This window comes from Gracilinanus agilis, chromosome 4, assembly GCF_016433145.1.
Source record: "Gracilinanus agilis isolate LMUSP501 chromosome 4, AgileGrace, whole genome shotgun sequence".
Classification (NCBI taxonomy): domain Eukaryota; kingdom Metazoa; phylum Chordata; class Mammalia; order Didelphimorphia; family Didelphidae; genus Gracilinanus; species Gracilinanus agilis.
Window position 1 is genome coordinate 81,166,300 of NC_058133.1, and position 17,639 is coordinate 81,183,938.

The following is a 17,639-nucleotide window of genomic DNA, read 5'->3' on the forward strand; positions in this document are numbered from 1 at the left end:
GGGGGGGGGGGGGTTGGGGGGATGGTTTATTCCTTTGTATAGAATACCAGAGGTAAAGAACTGGCTTTGGAAGGCAAGCCTTTGCATAGCTTCATCCAACTACAGCTATGTCAAGGCATTGTGCTAGTTAGAGATGTTTGAAAAGCACGAGGAAGCAGCTTATGGGGTATATATAGCTTAAAAGTCTCTGTAGTACAGCGAGAGTATCTGCAAATCCCAGGGGAGTCTGGCTCTCTTCTACAGTAGGCAAGAATGCTAGGTGGAGGTATAGAAGCTATTTCCGTGCAGCCTCGATTTTGGTACCCAACAATCACGCTCATCCCACTGCTGAGGAATGAGGCGTTAGAGCTCGCCCACTGGGGAGGCCAAAGGGACATGAGCCATCTCATTGCCTATCATGAAAGCACACATGCAAAGCAGCAGAGAGGGACTATTTACAAATGGCTCCTCCTGTACTTTTCACCTCCTTGACCAGGCTCTGAGCTCTTTCGATCAATAAGCAAACAGGTATTAAGTATCTACCAAGAGCGGGGCACTAGGCGAGGTGCTGGGCATACAAATACAAGAAGGGGAAAATGCCTATTCACAAAGAACTGAGAGGAGAGAAAAAAGACAATTTCCTGGCCCTGAGGAGACACAGAGTTTCCTGGAGGTGAGTGCTAAGGCTACAGTTTCCAGGAGAAGCCAATTAAGCCAAGGAAAGAGGGAGACTTGGGGATGGCATCCAGGAATCTGGACATTTTCCTGCTGGTTTTCCTAAAACACACATTGTGAGGTTGATTCTGTCCCCCAGAAAATAGAGAGTCAATGCTTATTGATTACCTGCTCCTCACTTAGCACGGTTTGGAACATATACACCATGGTCCTCGCTCTGTGGATATCACCAAGCACGATATGCTAACCCCCATTTGCACTGCCATGTCAGGCTCCCAAAGGGTACCAGCTGCTTCTCCCCTCAGGGTTCTATAGGTAGTCTAGAGGGGTCAGGGATGGTCTAATCTTTTCTAATGGGACAGCTCATGAGCTTCTACTGGTTGGCAGCAGGCAGAGACTATGGCTCATAGTCAAAAGATTGGCTAACAAAGGCCAGTCTTCTCCCCCTCCTCATTACATTTGCCAAAAGGGAAAATAAGTATTTTGTCTTGGAAAGCCATTAATATTCTCAGTATTGGTTAAGACCCATGAACTTGTGGGTCTTGGGAATAGGGGCATACTTGCATTTTTCCCCCTGCCAAGGTTAATCTAGAACAGTAGGTCTCAGAGAAAGGATGATTAAAGGCATGTAACACGATTGAGGTTACAGCTCTCTGTCTCAGGGCAAGAGGCTCACTATTCAACGCTGGCCCTTTTGTTTAAAAAGTGACAGCGTCCTCAGTGAGAGCTTGAAATGCAGACAGCATGATTTTACTTGGAACTCCCAGGGGGAACTGAGGAGCAGCTCAGAGATCCTAGCCAGAGTCAAGGTCATTTTTATTCAGCTCAGGTTCCTAGATGTCAAGCTCGAAGGGACCCTGGATGCTATGATCAAGTTCTTTTGCTGTCTTCCCCCAGTAGAAAGTGATTTTTCTGAAGGCATGGAGCATCTTTCCTCTTTGCTTTTATCTGTTTTCTTAGCACTTAGCACAGTGTCTAGCTCATAGTAAGTGCTTAATAAATGCTTGTTGAGGGGGCAGCTGGGTAGCTCAGTGGATTGAGAGCCAGGCCGAGAGACGGGAGGTCCTACATTCAAATCTGGCCTCAGACACTTCCCAGCTGTGTGACCCTGGGCAAGTCACTTGACCCCCATTTTGCCCACCCTTACCACTCTTCCACCTAGGAGCCAATACACAGAAGTTAAGGGTTTAAAAAAATAAAAAATAAAAAATAAATGCTTGTTGGCTTGACTTGTTCAACCCTCTCATTTTACATAAGAGAAAACTGAGGCTCAGAGAGGTAGAGGTCACCCAGGCAGTCAGCATCAGAGAAGGGATTTGAGCCCAGATACTCTAATTCCAGTCATTGATCTTCCCATGTACTCCACACACTGCCTATATAAGCCATAAGTTTAGGAAAGATATAAGAAACATGGGCCTGCTATGGTTTATCATACATGTGGTGGCACTGCCTTCTTTTCTTCTCTCTCCCTGGCAAAATTGCTAATGAGCTTTGGTAATCTGTCTCTGGATTTTTGGCCAGGACTGAAAATGTCTTCTTCTGAAGGCATTCCTGAAGATTTCTTCCTCTTTGATTATCCTGTGAGGCCAGTGACAGGAGCAAGTGACTCCTGAGCCACCGGTCTGGAAGCCATATGTCTTTCTCTTTCCTCTTTTGGGGAACAGATGAAAAGGACGGGGCAGAAGTGTGGGAGGTGGGGAGCCCTGGGGATCAAGGTTATCCCCAAGCCTCTTCCCCTCTCACTCAGCATCTCTAGTGTCCCATGTGCCTTCATTCCTTCTTCAAAATACTTATTTTCTTTGTGTGCCATGCATAATAAGAAAGCCCAATACAGCCCAAGAGAAGCAACTGTGTGTGTGTGTGTGTGTGTGTGTGTGTGTGTACCCTTAGGCTAATTAAAATTAATATTTTCCATGTGTTTGCCAAACTTTATTAAATACCTCCAGTTGTCTCAAGGAAATTCATGTTGGTTTATTGGTGTGAACGTAAAAAGATTCCACAAGTATCTGAGTAGGAAGAAGAGTTGAATTGTGCATCCCGGATCTCTTCCTGGAGCAGAGACCCACTTGGGCACAAGAATATCATGAAATTATCCAACACCTTGCTGGATACTTTCCAGCCTTATTCTTTAATATTCCTAGGCATGCACTGTAGGGTCAGATCTCACTGGCTTCCATACAGTTCCTCAAACATGACACTTCATTTCTCATTTTCTTCCTTCTGCACAGGGTGGTGGGGATGCCTGGAAAGCATTCCTTCTTCACATGGGCTGCTTAGAAGCCCTCATTTCCTCCAAGCGCAGCTCGAGTACCACATTCTCCACAAAACCTTGCCTGATCTGCCTGACCCCCTAAGATCTCAGGTCCTTAAATACCTTGAAGGTCTTCTCCTGGAAGCCTTTCCCAACTCCCTTAATTCTAGCGATACTCCTCTGTGGATTATTTCATTTTATCTTGTAAAGAGCTCGTTTGCAAGTATTTGTTTGCTCCTCTCCTCCTAGATTGTGAATACCTTGAGGACAGGGCTTGTCTTTTGTCTCTTTTTGTATCCCCAGGACTTAGCACAGTGCCTGGTACATAGTTGGCGCTTAATAAATGTTTGCTAACAGACCGATGAACCTTGCATTTATAAGGAAATTTCCTCGTATTCATCGCGGGCATTCCTATTTATCTACATGTTGGCTCTCCCAATAGGCTGTAAACATTGATAGCAAAGGAGTGTTTTGCTTTTGTCTTTGTATGCCCTGACACCCAACACAGCATGCCACATGGAGCTGGAATTTAATCAATTCTAATTGATTGATGAATGAAATTCAAACATACTGAAGACACAAAATTTCCTTGGATCTTATATTTGAATAAAAAGAAAATAAGGCCAGTGTGTACAACTTGCTCTTTAAAAAAAAACAAAAAAACTCTTACCTTCTGTCTTAGAATTGGCATTAAGTATTGGTTCCAAGGCAAAAGAGTGGCAAAGGCTAGGCAGTTGTGGGGCAAGTGATTTGCCCAAAGTCACCTAGTTAGGAGTATCTGAAGTCAAATTTGAACCTAAGTCCTTCTGTCTCTGTGCCTGGTGTTCTATCCACTGTGCTACCAAAGTACCTCTACAACTTTTTTTTCTTTAAAACCCTTACACCTTCCATCTTGGAGTCAATACTGTGTATTGGCTCCAAGGCAGAAGAGTGGTAAGGGCTAGGCAATGGGGGTCAAGTGACTTGCCCAAGGTCACACAACTAGGATGTGTCTGAGACCAGATTTGAACCCAGGACCTCCCGTCTCTAGGCCTGGCTCTCAATTCACTGAGCCACCCAGCTGCACCCCCTCCATCCCCTATAACTTGTTCTTAATATGTTCTTACTGGTTTCTGGGTGATAACCACTTTTTTCCCCCCTTAAATATACACAGCCAAGTTCCACTGAGGGATCAGGAACTGGACCTGGGATTTCCTTAGAATAGGAAGCTCCCAGGTGAGGAAATACCCCTTACCAATGTAGGTCAGCACCTGTTCTATAATTTAGTTTTACAGAGTAATCTGGAGGCTATAAGAAGTTAAAGAACTTGTCCATGGTTACACAGCCAGTATGTGTCAAAGGGGGGAAGGATTAGAGTTCAGGCTACCTTGCTCAAGTTCCACTTAATAAAAATAAGTACAATAGAGAAGAACTGCCCGAGGAATTGGAAATAAAGTTAACAATCCAACAGACAACATTTTTAGACAATTTCCAGCATGGTAACCTACGTCAAGAATCTCCTCTGAAGTTACCTAATCCAAACTGCTTGTTGTTTTTGTTCGGTCATTATTCACTCATGTCCAACTCTTTGTGACCCTTTCTGGGCTTTTGTCAAGATGGCAAAGGTATTGCAGTGGTTTGCTGTTTCCTTCTCCAGACCATTTTATAGATGAGGAAAATGAGGCAAATAGGGTTAAAGGACTTGTCCAGGGTCACACAGTCAGTAAGTGTCCGAGGCTGAGTAGGTCCTTCCAACTCCAGATCTGGTGTTCTATCCATTGTGCTACTTCGCTGCCCCTACATGGCATGATCTTTTTATTATTATTATTTCTTAAAAAATTATTTTTTTCATTATTTATTTATTTTTAAGTATTTTTCTATGGTTACATGATTCATGTTCTTTCCCTCCCACCCCCTTCCAGAGGCAGCAATTCCACTGGTTATACTGTATGATGTTGAGACCATTCACTGTCTTGTTCTCCCTTCTCCAGAAGGAGCTAATTAATGCTCTTAAAATGTAAAGCCCAGACCACAGGACCCTCTACCAAATTTGCCTCATTTCTTAACATAGAAATTAAAAAAAAAAAAAAAAGGTGGTGGGGGAGGGAGCAACCAGATAGCTTAGCAGATAGAGTGCCAGGCTTGGAATCAGGAAGACCTGAGTTCAAATCTGGCTTCAGACGCTTCCTAGCTGTGTGACCTTGGGCAAGCCATTGAATTCCAATTGCTTAGCCCTTGCTGCTCTTCTGCCTTAGAAATGATACTAAGACAGAAGGGAAGGGGTCTTAAAAGAAAAAAAAAATCATCACCCCATCCTGGGCCTCAGTTTCTTCGTTTGCAAGATGAAAGAGGTTAGACTAAACAAGGTCTAAAATCCCTTTTAGCTCCAAATGTATATGAAATCTGACCTAAGATCAGCTGAGATAATCCAAAGGCAGGTTAATTTCAAATGACAAGAAAAACTATTTCTTGTTTTTTGATTGAGGTAATGAATGAGTAGGGGGAAGGCAGAGAGAGATTCCATCCATCACTGTGTACCTAACCTTTCTGGAGGGTCTACAATGCCATCGTTAGGTGCTTGTACTGTCCTCAGTCCTCAGCTTTCCAAGGGTTTCCAGCATGAAAAGTTCAGGATCAAAGCTTATTATATCCTAAGTCAGTGATTCCCAAAGTGGGCGCCACTGCCCCCTGGTGGGTGCTGCAGCAATCCAGGAAGGTGGTGATGGGCACAAGTGTATTTATCTTTCTTATTAATTGCTATTGAAATTAAAAAAATAATTAATTTCCAGGGGGTAAGTAATATTTTTTCTGGAAAGGGGGCGGTAGGCCAAAAAAGTTTGGGAACCACTGTCCTAAGTGATTCACTCGATAACCTGACGATCGATCCTTCTCAGGCGTAGGGCTTTGTCACAGTTTGCTATCAAAGAAGTAACCCACTCAGGGATATCCCATTTAGCAATGTAGAAGCCACTGGTTTACAAAAGGAGATTCTCTCCCCTTACTCAATGTGAATTTTTCTTCTGACCTCAGCATTCAGCTGGAAATGTCCTTTCTAAAGTGACCAATGATTGCCCAATTTCCAATCAGGGCATCTATATGGGCACAGTGGACAAAGTGCCAGACCTGGAATCAGGAAAACTTCTTCCTGAGTTCGAATCTGGTCTCAGACACTTATTAGCTATGTGATGCTGGGCAAGTCACTTAACCCTGTTTGCCTCAGTTTCCTCATCTCTAAAAACGAGCTGTTGAAGGAAATGGCAAATCACTAGTGTTTCTGTGAAGAAAACCCTAAATTGGGGTTAAGTCATACAGGATGAAAATGGCAAAAAAGAAAAAAAAATGGCTCTTTCTCAATCCTCATCCTTTTTAACTCTACAAGCGCTGATACTTGACCACTTTTTTCCCTTGGGTACTCTCTTCTCTAGATCTCGTGATCCTCCAGATTCTCTTCCCGTCTGATTGTTCTTTCTCCATCTCCCTTGTTAAAACTTACATCCATAGCGTGCTCATTAACTAGCAGTGTTCCCCATCCTCTCTCACGCCCAGGCTCTTTCCTGGATCCTCTTCTCTTCTCCCTCTATACTTTCTGACTTTATCAAGTCTATTCAGAGGATTTCCAGGTCTACCTATTTAGCCCGTCTCTCTCTCCAGAGAAATAATGCCACTCATCAAATGCCTACAAGTGGATGTTCCGTAGGCATCTCAAACTCAATATGTCCAAAACAGAACTCATTATCATCCTCCCTAAATTCTGCTCTCTTCTCAGATTTTCTCTTCCATTCTATTTCCAGTCACCTCTATCTGGTACCATCTTTGACTTTCCACTCTCACTTATCCCACATATTTACTCTGATGTCAAATCTTGTTTTTATCTTCATCTCTCCACTCTGCCTTCTTTTCCCTCCTCACACCTTAGTACAGTCTCTCATCTCCTTGTACCTAGAGTATTACAACAGCCTTCAAAATAGCCTCAAGTCTTTTCCCACTCTTAACCATTACACACTCAGCTTAATAGAGAGCCTGCTACGTGCCAGGCACTGTGCTAAAATGCTTTACAAATATATCTCATTTGATCATACCAACAGCCTTGGAAGGTAGGCGTTATTATTACCTCCTCCATTTTATAGTTGTGGAAATTGAGGCAAACAGAGGTTAAGTGACTTTCTCAAAGTCACTAATCTTTAGTATGTGTCTAAGGCTGGATTTGAACTCAGGTATTCCTGACTGCAAGTCTAGCACCCTAGCCACTGTACCACCACTAAACTTCAGCTTAACAAGTAATGGCTGAAGGGCAGCTAGATGGCTCAGTGGTCAGAGAGCCAGGCTTAGAGATGGGAGGTCCTGGATTCAAATTTGACCTCAAACACTTCCTAGCAGTCTGACCCTGAGCAAATCACTTAACCCTAACTGCCTATCCCTTACTGCAATTCTGCTTGGAGCCAATACTTAGTAAGACAGAAGGTAAGGGTTTAAAAAAAGATAGTAGTAGCCTCAGATACTTCCTAGCTGTGTGACCCTGGGCAAGTCACTTAGCCCTTATTGCCCAGCTCTTGCTGCTCTTTTGTCTTAGAATTCATAAGAAGATAGTCAGTAAGAGGTTTTTTTTTTGTTTTGTTCTTTTGTTTTTAAATAGTAGTTAAATTGATGTAGGCGTCCCCCAAGCCTGGAATATACTTCCTCCTCACCTTGCTTCTTAGAAATCCTAGCTTCCTTTTATGCACTGTTTATGTCCCACCTCCTACAGAAAGCCTTTCCTCATCTCTCCAGTTATAAGCACTCTTTCCTTCCTCCTCAAACCATCTTGCATATGCTTCTCTGTTTATGTTATATCCCTTCTCCTCCCTTCTCCTCCTCCATCCAGGGAAAATGTAAGTTTTAGGAGGTCAAGGTCCATAAAAAAAAAAAAACAAAACACCAAAAAACCAGTACTGTGTTGGTTCCAAGGCACAAGAGGTAAGGGCTAGGCAATTGGGATTAAGTGACTTGCCCAGGGACACACAGCTAAGAAGTGTCTGAGGCCCCACTTGAACCCAGGACCCTCTGGTCTCCATCCACTGAGCCACGTAGCTGCCCCAAAGTCCTTTTTTTTTTTTAATTTTTTTTCATTTAATAATTTTTATTTTTTTAGAAAAGTTAACATGGTTACATGATTCAAAAGTCCATTTTTTTTAGTTTAGTTTTGTCTCCATCTCCCCAGTGCGTCGTACACAGCAAATGCTTAATTAGTGGTGATTGGCGCCTAACAGGACACAAACCTGGGCTCTTGTGGGGTAATAGATTCAGGCTCTTACCGGTTTGCACGTTGCTGCCAATGCCTTGCGCATGGTGGGCAGTGTGATCTGAACGAGCGCCTCCTGAAATAGCATCTTCCGGATGGTGCTGCTATCATAATCATATTGCTGTCAATACAAAGACAGGAGCATATGCTAAATAATAACACCACAATCTGGTGAAACTTGCCTTTAAAAAGAAATCACCCCCCACACACACACATACACACCCCACCTCCACAACCCACATCAGCCGACTTTCTTATTTGGGGCGCGGAATTGATTTTCTAAGGGTTTCGGAAGCTTTTTCCAGGTGATGTTTCCGTCGGTTTGGAAATGTTGGTTAGTAATAATTAGGGCGTTCATAATCATATTGCAGAAGCTGGGGGAAGATCCCTGCAGATCGTAAAATTTAGCAGCTATTACTCAAAACCTAGAAAGATAAAATCGGGCAGCTAGAATGGCGCACCAGAAGGCCAGTTTCTTTTCTAAGCGAGAAGGATAAATCCCGGGACTACAAATATAAACACCAAAATAGAATTGAGAATTCTACAAACCAACCCTCCCAAAACTGTTGTCTACGGTGACCTTGACATAATCTTGATCTATTAAAATTCAAGAACACTTTCAATGGATGTGAACATATCAGATCCTCATAATACCCAACCTCTGCATGGTACCTGCAATCAGGAAGACTCGGTTTCCCCGAGTTTAAATCTGGCCTGACACTTACTGGCTCTGTGACCCTAGGTAAGTCACTTATCCTTGTTTGCCTCAGTTCCTCATCTGTAAAGTGAGCTAGAAAACCCCCAACTGGGGTCACAAAAGAGTTGGATACAACTGAAAAATGAACGAGCAATAACAAAATGGAATAATAGCTATTCCACAGCACTTTTGAGGTATGCAAAGTGCTTCATAAATATTATCTTATTTTCATACCAACTGAGAGAAGTGGGTGCTATGATCATCCCCATTTTACAAATGAGGAAACTGAGGCATATCCTTGTTAAATGACTTATTCAGGGTCACACAGCTAGTTAAGTGTCTGAGGTCACATTTGAACTCTTCATTCCAGGTTTAGCACTCTATCCGTTTAGTTATCTCTGGAAGAAAAACTTTCAGAAAATAGAGACCTAGCAAAAAAATTTTAAGTTACTTAGGATGGATGGAAGTGCCTTTGTCATCTCTGTTGTGTCTGATATCAGAATTGTCCTGAAAATGCTTTTAATTAAATTAAAATGCTTTTAATTAAATTAAAATGCTTTTAATTTAATGCTTTTAAGTTTACAGAAGATGAGCTTTTATCTCAATGTTCTTACTCAGTTATAAGAAGCAGACATTTTATATACCTGTGCAAGACTTCACAAAGTGAAGCATATGCTAAGTAATACCACCACCACAATCTGGTGAAATTTTCCTTTAAAAAAAACAACCACCACCACCACCAACAACAACAACAACACCCAATAACCCACATCAGCGAGGTAGTTCAGTGGATCGAGAGCCAGACCTAGAGACAGGAGGTCTTGGATTCAAATCTGGATTTAGCCACTTCCTAGCTGTGTTTTAAGAGTTCACGAAATGCTAACTATAAAAGAAGTAGGCTAAGAACTTGTCCTTGGACCCTAGAGGAACTCCATCAAAAAAGATAAAGCAGAAATAACAACAATGATGATGATGACAAAAGCAACAAGAGCTGTCATTTTTGTAGCTCTACCTAGGGATAAAATACATTCTTTATCTCATTTGATTCTCAACAAATATCTGAGGTAAGGAACACAAATATTATTGTTCCAGTTTTGTGGATAGGTAAACAGAGACTTGAGAGATTATGGGAATTGACCCATTTGGGGTCACCCAACTGGTAAGTCAAGAACTTCTGCTAGTTGCTGCTGACTAACAGAGAGGAAACAAAAGCTTGACAAAATGGAGCTGATTTCTTCACATCCCAAGTGGATTTGGGGCCAGGACTGGGTTTTTACATTCACATCTAATAACTTCCTGTCTTAAACTCAAATCCAATTCATAGAATCCTCTACATTCATTGTACTAGAGAGAGCAGGTCATGGAAGAACCTCTTGTTTCTCTTCTTGGTTGGGGAATGGATGAAGCCTTTGTTCTGATATTGTTGTTGCCTACTTAGAAAGGTATGAGCTGGTCTTGCCCCAAGCGCCATGTGAAACCATATTAAGGGTGACAGATTCTTTGCTTGTTATACAGATGAGCTTTGATTAAATCACTGTCTAAAGGGATCTGACTCATGCCTGATCTCCTGACACCTCTATTTCCCCTACAGAGGTAGAAGAAAGAGTACTCATTTGGTTGTTGGGAGATCTGGATTCTAGGCAAGAATTCTAGATAGACATAAAACCATGGTTGATTTTCTTATCTTCTCTCAGCCTCAGTTTTTTCATCTCTTAAATTAAAGCAGTGATTCCCAAAGTGGGCACCACTGCCCCCTGGTGGGTGCTGCAGAGATCTAGGGAGAGCAGTGATAGTCACAGGTGCTTTTATCTTTCCTATTAATTACTATTAAAATTTTAAAAAACTTAATTTCCAGGGGTTAAGTAATATTTCCAAAAAAGTTTGGGAACCACTGCATTAAAGGGTTGGAGTGGATGATCTTCAGGGTCCCTTACCATTCTTGTTTTAGAATTCCAAAGTTTGGTTCTGCATCTTTCAGCCCTATAATGGTTTCTATATTTTTTTTTTAAATTTAAAAAATATTAGGCAAATGGAGTTAAGTGACTTGCCCAGGGTCACACAAGTAGGAAATATCTGAGGCCAGATTTGAATCCAGGTCCTCCTGACTCTAAGCCTGGTACTTTACCCCCTAAGATACCTCACTGCCCTATTTATATACTTAATTTTTTTTTAACCTTTAAATTCTGTCTTAGAATTGATACTAAATATTGACTCCAAGGCAGAAGAGTGGAAGGGCTAGGCAACTATGGTTAAGTGACTTGCCCAGGATCACACAGTTAGGAAATGTCTGAGGCCAGATTTTAGCCCAGGACTTCCTATCTCCAGGCCTGGCACTCTGTCCTCTGAGCCGCCCAGCTTCCCCTATAATTCTCTTAATAAAAAAAAAAAAGTAAAATTACTTTTAATGCCAATGTTTTGGTCTCCGTTGTCTGCTCTTGCCAACGTGGCTTTAAAGGTATAGCTTAAATTTCAATGAGCAGTTCTGCATTCGTGTCTGCTCTGGTCTATTGCTTTGATAGATGCAATTTCGAACCTCTTTTACAAGTTGCTAAATTAAGTTTTTTTACTGGAAGATGCTTAAAACATACTAAAAGAAAATGGTTTCATCTCGCATGCTTTCCAAGCCTTCACTTTGTGACTATGCTGCCAAAGGAGCTGTAGTTCTCCAAGCATCCACCAGATGGCAGAATAAACACAAAAGCCCCAAACTGGGGTGGGAAATTCTGGCCAAATGATGCGCTTTTAACCATGAAAACTGTTTCAGAGAGAGCCCGCTCGCGAGGGAGAGGCAAAGAGGTGGGGAGGGAAGCGGGCTTTCCAAAGGGCAAGAAGAAGAGAACGGGAGCTGGCTGCAAAGGGAGAAGGGCTCTCCTCAAATACACGAGGGGTTATCACGTGGAACAGGGATTAGGCTTGTTCTTGACCACGGCAGGCTAAATTAGGAACATTTGATGTGTGGAATTTGCCAAATGGCAGAGTTTTGACTCATTCTTTGAAAAAACGTAACCATTAGCGTTCCCCGCGGTTTGTACCGGGCTACTCGGGGCTACCTCTGGAATTAAAGAATGGATGGTGGATTACTTATTAGGTAGGTATGGAGTCAAAATGATTCTTGTTCAGGTACGAGCTAGATTTGGTTTCTGGGGTTCCAGCCAACTCTTATGATTCTATGATTCTGTGAAAGAAAGAAAAGTAAAGGGAAGCAGATGAAAAGAGGGGGAAGGCATTTTTCATTTAGCATAAGAAACTTAAGAGCCCCCATCTATCTTGTTTTATCCAGTACTTCTGTTAAAACAGGAGATGTTTTTTACCTTTAAGACTCGTTTCTTGACTTTTTCAATGGTTGTTGAGATTTTTGATACATCTCCTTGTTGATGGGGAGCTAGAAGCTGCTCAAAAGTGTAGACTGCATTTTCCATGAGCTAGAAAGCAAAGCCAATATATGAACAGAGCCAGAGAAGTTTCATCTAGGTTCTATAACATTCATTCGATCTCCCCCTTCTCCCCATCTCTCCTTTACTGTCTAAATAAGGGCAGGTGCTAAAGGAAGAAAAATCTCATCCTGTAGGTCCATGTTGTCAAACCTATGGCACACGTGCCATAGCATGCCGGAGGGGGCTGTTCCCTTTCCCTTCTCCACATGTATCTCAGGCCATTTCTCTCATCACCTGCCCCTCTGTCCAGCAGCCCAATGGGAGTGCTTCCTCCCTCTCCTATCTGGGATAAGGGCTAGGGCTTAGCATGAGGGTTGCAGTTTGGGCACGCGGTCTCTAAAAGGTTTGTTGTCACTGCTTTAGCTTTGGGATAGGATGACCTAAACACTCTCCATGTGTCTGCCTCCTGAAATAAATCTCTTGGTGGCCAGGCTGGAATCTAAAGAGGTTGTACTCTCACTTGGATTTTTTTTTCTGATGTCCTTTCTTTTCTAATTTGACAATCATTTATTAAGTGCCTACTATGTACCCTTCAATGTGATAGGTGCTAGAGATATAAAAACAAAAAAGAACCCATACCTGCTCCCCATGGCCTTACATTATAAGGGGATACTTCATATTCACAGATGAGTAAATACAAGATATGTATGTAATAAATACAAAGTAGGGACAGTTAGGTGGCTCAGTGGATTGAGAGCTAGGTCTAGAGATGGAGGATCTTGGATCCAAGTCAGACCTCAGACACTTCCTAGCTATGTGACCTTGAGCAAATCACAACCCCCATTGCCTAGCTTTTACCAGTCTTCTGCTTTGGAACCAATACACAATATTGATTTGTGGTAAGGGATTAAAGAAAAAAAAAAGGACAGCCTATGGTTAGATATGTAGGTCTTAAAGTCATCAACCAAGAGATTGTAATGGAATCCATGGAAGCTGATGACATCACCTGGTAAGAGGTCCTGAGTGGATCAAGTAAAAGAAAAGGGAAAAGAAACAGCCACTGTTATGGTGATGAGTAAATGAAGAAGCCTGAGAAAGAGTGGTTATATGGGGAGGAGAACCAGGAGAGAGCAATGTCATAAAAACCCAGAGAGGATCTTAAATTCTTTCTTAGCTCCATTTTCTTCATTTTCTAGAGTCTGCCTGAGGTGGGAGTGGAAAGCATCCAGAATTATTGTTCCTACTTTTCTGTTTTACTATTTCCTTTTCTCTCCAGAATTTTTCATTTCTCTTTGGTGATCACAGAAGCAGGATCTGGGGGGGTGGATGGGTAGTGGTAGAAGCATGCTTTGGATTCATAGCATTGAGGAGAAACCATGCCAGAGCTTTCCTTCTTCCCACCCCTGCCAAACCCCAATCCTACCAGGATAAAAATCTTACTAAAGACTAGCACTTTTAAGACTGGGAATATTTATTCCCAGTTTGATGTCTCCATCTTCTCTACTGCTACCCTTTCCTCTGTCCCTGCCTCTCCCAGAAGAGCATCCTATTCCACCTACTTCTTGCATGTAGTTTTGGGTCCTCTGAACCACCAAATCAATGTGGGGGAACTTGAAGCGGCTCTTGAGGTCCTGGAGTTGTTCTTGGAGTAGGTCAACTTTCAAATAACAAGGTTCCATCTTCACTGAGTTCAGTGGGAGATTCAACAGCTGGTCCAAGTGCTATAATTTGGTAAAGAAACAAAATAATCTTGAGATAGAGGACCCTGATTTCAAGGAATGCATCCTAAATTCTCAAGGATTCTGAGCATGAGTGTGTTTTCAAGCATAATAGCCCTAGGTCCATGAAATCTACAACCTGCCATATTTTTCTGCTCTGTTGATTCTATTTTTTTTAAACTCTTACCTTCCATCTTAGAATCAACAAAATGAATTGGTTCCAAGACAGAAGGGTAGTAAGAGCTAGGTAATGGGGGTTAAGTGAGTTGCCCAGAATCATACAGCTAGGAAATGTCTGAGGCCAGATTTGAACCTAGGACTTCTTGTCTCTAGGCCTGACTCTCAATCCACTGAGCTACCCAGCTGCCCCCTCCTCTGTTGATTCTCAGTGGGTGAAAAGCACCTAGAACTTGAATATGTTGAATATTAAATCCCCTAAAATTGTTTACATACTTAAGTAAAATTATAAGTCTCTTTATGATAGCAAATATCAAACAGGTCAGATTTCTGGGTAACCCTAGCAAAGATTTTCCTTCGACTGATATCAATCTATCAATCACCATTCTTTGGATCCAATCATTCTAAGCAGATCCAAATTCAACTAACTATAAATCATTAGGTCCACATTTCTTCTTTTTTTAATTAACAGAACACTATGAGAGACATAAAACTTCTGGCTGGTGTCCTGCTTTCCCTTCTTAATATTTCTCCTTCTCGCTAGAATTTTTCACTTCTCTTTAGTAGGAAAGGAAGCAAGATCTGGAGTGATTGTGGTCCCTGGTTTTTGCATAGCCCTACTCATAGAGAGAAATAGGGATGTTGAGAAATACCAGTTTTAGCTACTGACTATGAAGCTTCAGGGAAATGGAGGCTGTAGAATTTCAAAGTTGAAAAGGGCATCAGAACTCAACCAGGCCAGCTAATACTGGGAAAGGAATGTCATCTACAGCATCACTTAGCCTGTACCTGAAGATCTCCACTGATAAAGAATTCACTACCTCCTGAAGCAATCCATTCCATTTTTGGATAGCTCTAATTGTTAAAAAGTTTCCCCTTTGCCGTGGGTCTAACAATGACTTCTGGAAAAATCCTAGAAGGCACTATAAAAAGGGATGGTTTAGAACACTTAGAAAGGGACAGCTCTCATCACACCTTCATCAAGAACAAATCATACCAGATTAACTTTTGTTAAGCCTTCTAGATCAAAAGAGCAAAGAAATGACATTGACGTAGGATTACTGGACTTGAGCCAGGGATTTTATGTCTCTCCTAGTGCTCTTCTGATAATACACACACACACATATATTAAAGAATGGTGATTGATAGATTGATATCAATTGAAGGGAAATCTTTGCTAGAGTAGCCCAGAAACCTGACCTGTTTGAAATTTGTTATCACAAAGAAACTATTTTCATTTTACTTAGATACATGAATAATTTTAGGGGATTCAATTCAATCAAAAATGAAGGCTCTCAAGGGTAAATTACAGTGAAATTCATTCTCTCAAACTTTCTCAGTGTCACCGCTATATAATGCTGTCCATTAAAAAATTCAAATAAAGCTTTGTCAAGATGAGGATTCCTCAATTGCCCACATGATCCATTTCCAACTGGCAGCTCCACTCTATTTCTTTACCTCTTTCAGCTGAGTGAGGTCTTTGTTGGTCTGGAAACTTTGACTGATTTCATTCACCTCTTTTTCAAAGAGGGCCCGGACTTCACTGAACCCAGAGCTCACTGGTCCCATGAGTTCCTCCAGTATGGAAGACAGGAACGGTTGCACACTCTCTGCACAAGTTCGTCCGGCAGGTTCGGCCACCATAACTGAGGCAGAAAACAGAGTCATGAGTTTGGTCTAGTTGTAGAAGTGGCTGCAGAAGTGTCAGAAGTCAGGTCAGACAAACCTCTGACCAGGCATTCCAAGGCTTCTCCTAGACTTCCTAACAGCCTCCCATTAATTTACTGAACCAGTTTGGTATTTGTTGTTCCCAGTTTTACTACCGAATGATCACTGGCAAATACAGCTATTGTCTCATTGTATCTGACTAGTTTCCAAAATCCCCTTTCTCTTCAATTTCTTTTGTCCTGGGATAGAGACACACATTTCCTTCTTTTCTTACAAACACGCAAAGAAAGTGCCATTTATCTGATAACAAAAGGAGAAAATTCTGGTGCCTCACACTTCTTGATATTTTATTTTACTTTCAAATATGCTTTTATCAGGGGCAGCTGGGTACCTCAGTGTAGTGAGAGTCAGGCCTAGAGACAGGAGGTCTTAGGTTCAAACCCGGCCTCAGCCACTTCCCAGCTGTGTGACCCTGGGCAAGTCACTTGACCCCCATTGCCCACCCTTACCAATCTTCCACCTATGAGACAATACACCGAAGTACAAGGGTTTAAAAACAATTTTAAAAATATGCTTCTATCAAACTGTAATATATTGGGAAAGGCAGTGAGGTACAGTAATAGAGGATCCCAGAGTCAAGAAAACCTGAGTTCAAGTCCCACTTCTGACACTTCTGTGTGATCATGGGAAAATCACATAACCTCTTACTAGTCTAGATAACTAATGTTTTAAGTTGCAGAATGTTTGCCAAGGTACTTTGGCAAAAGGAGTTTATTAACAAAGAATTCTCTACCCCCAAAACCAATGAAAGCAGAGTTCTATTCCAGTAGACAATAGTGAGTATATAGGCACATATATACATACACATATTGTATGTGTTTGCATGGAGAGAGAGAGAGAGACAGAGAGAGAGACAGAGACAGAGAGTGAGTTCCAGCTATATATTTCTGTGGGGCATCTAGATAGTGAGGTAGATAAGAGTGCTGCATCTGGACACAGGAAGATTCATTTTCCTGAGTTCAAATTGGTCCATAGACACTTATTAGCTGTGTGATCATAGGCAAATCAATTAACTTTGCCTCAGTTTCCTCATCTGTAAAAAGGAAATGGTAAACCATTCCAGTATATTTGCTGAGAAAACTCCAAATGGGATCATGAATAGTCAGACATGACTGAAGATGATTGAACAACAAATATAATACTACATTCATTTGTAAAATGAATAGGTTGAACTAGATGGTCTCTAAGGTCATTTCTAGCACTCAATCCTATGATCTGCTTCTGAACTTACTTTATTTTTTAAAAAAAATTTTTTAAACCCTTAACTTCTGTGTATTGGCTCCTAGGTGGAAGAGTGGTAAGGGTGGGCAATGGGGGGTCAAGTGACTTCCCTAGGGTCACACAGCTGGGAAGTGTCTGAAGCTGGATTTGCCTGGCTCTCAATCCATTAAGCTACCCAACTTCCTCTTCTGAACTTACTTTGTCTTTTTTTTTTTAGTGTACCTGTTGTATCTTCCCAGTAAAATCCAAACTCTTTGAGGGCAGAGCATCTTTATATTTTTTTTTGTCTGGACTATTTCCAATTTCTTAGAACCTTGCACTCTAATCCTTCACAAATATTTGGGAAATGATTAGAACTTTCTTTGGTCAATAAAATGGTTGCTTAATAAAATATTCTGAAGAAAAAACTATGAATATATTTTGAATGACTGGGTAGCTAATAACCAGCAAAATAATTTTCAAAGAAAATAAAAGAAAATAATGCCATTTGCAATAATAATTCTAAAAAGCATGTTGTTAGAACAATCATGAAAGGTAATCTTGGAAAAGAAAAGCACCACAA

The 17,639-nt window shown here is 41.5% G+C and overlaps 1 protein-coding gene across 1 annotated transcript in view; it reads right to left on the reverse strand.

Annotated features, from left to right (window-relative positions):
- NIBAN1 (niban apoptosis regulator 1) overlaps positions 1-17,639 on the reverse strand; it is a 199,994-nt gene that overhangs the window by 6,198 nt on the left and 176,157 nt on the right. Inside the window, exons 9-12 of the mRNA XM_044672000.1 lie at positions 15,587-15,774; positions 13,793-13,954; positions 12,171-12,281; positions 8,176-8,283 (exon numbers count right to left, since the gene is read on the reverse strand). Of these exons, the coding sequence (XP_044527935.1) occupies positions 8,176-8,283; positions 12,171-12,281; positions 13,793-13,954; positions 15,587-15,774 (569 nt within the window). The remainder of the gene's footprint in view (positions 1-8,175; positions 8,284-12,170; positions 12,282-13,792; positions 13,955-15,586; positions 15,775-17,639) is intronic.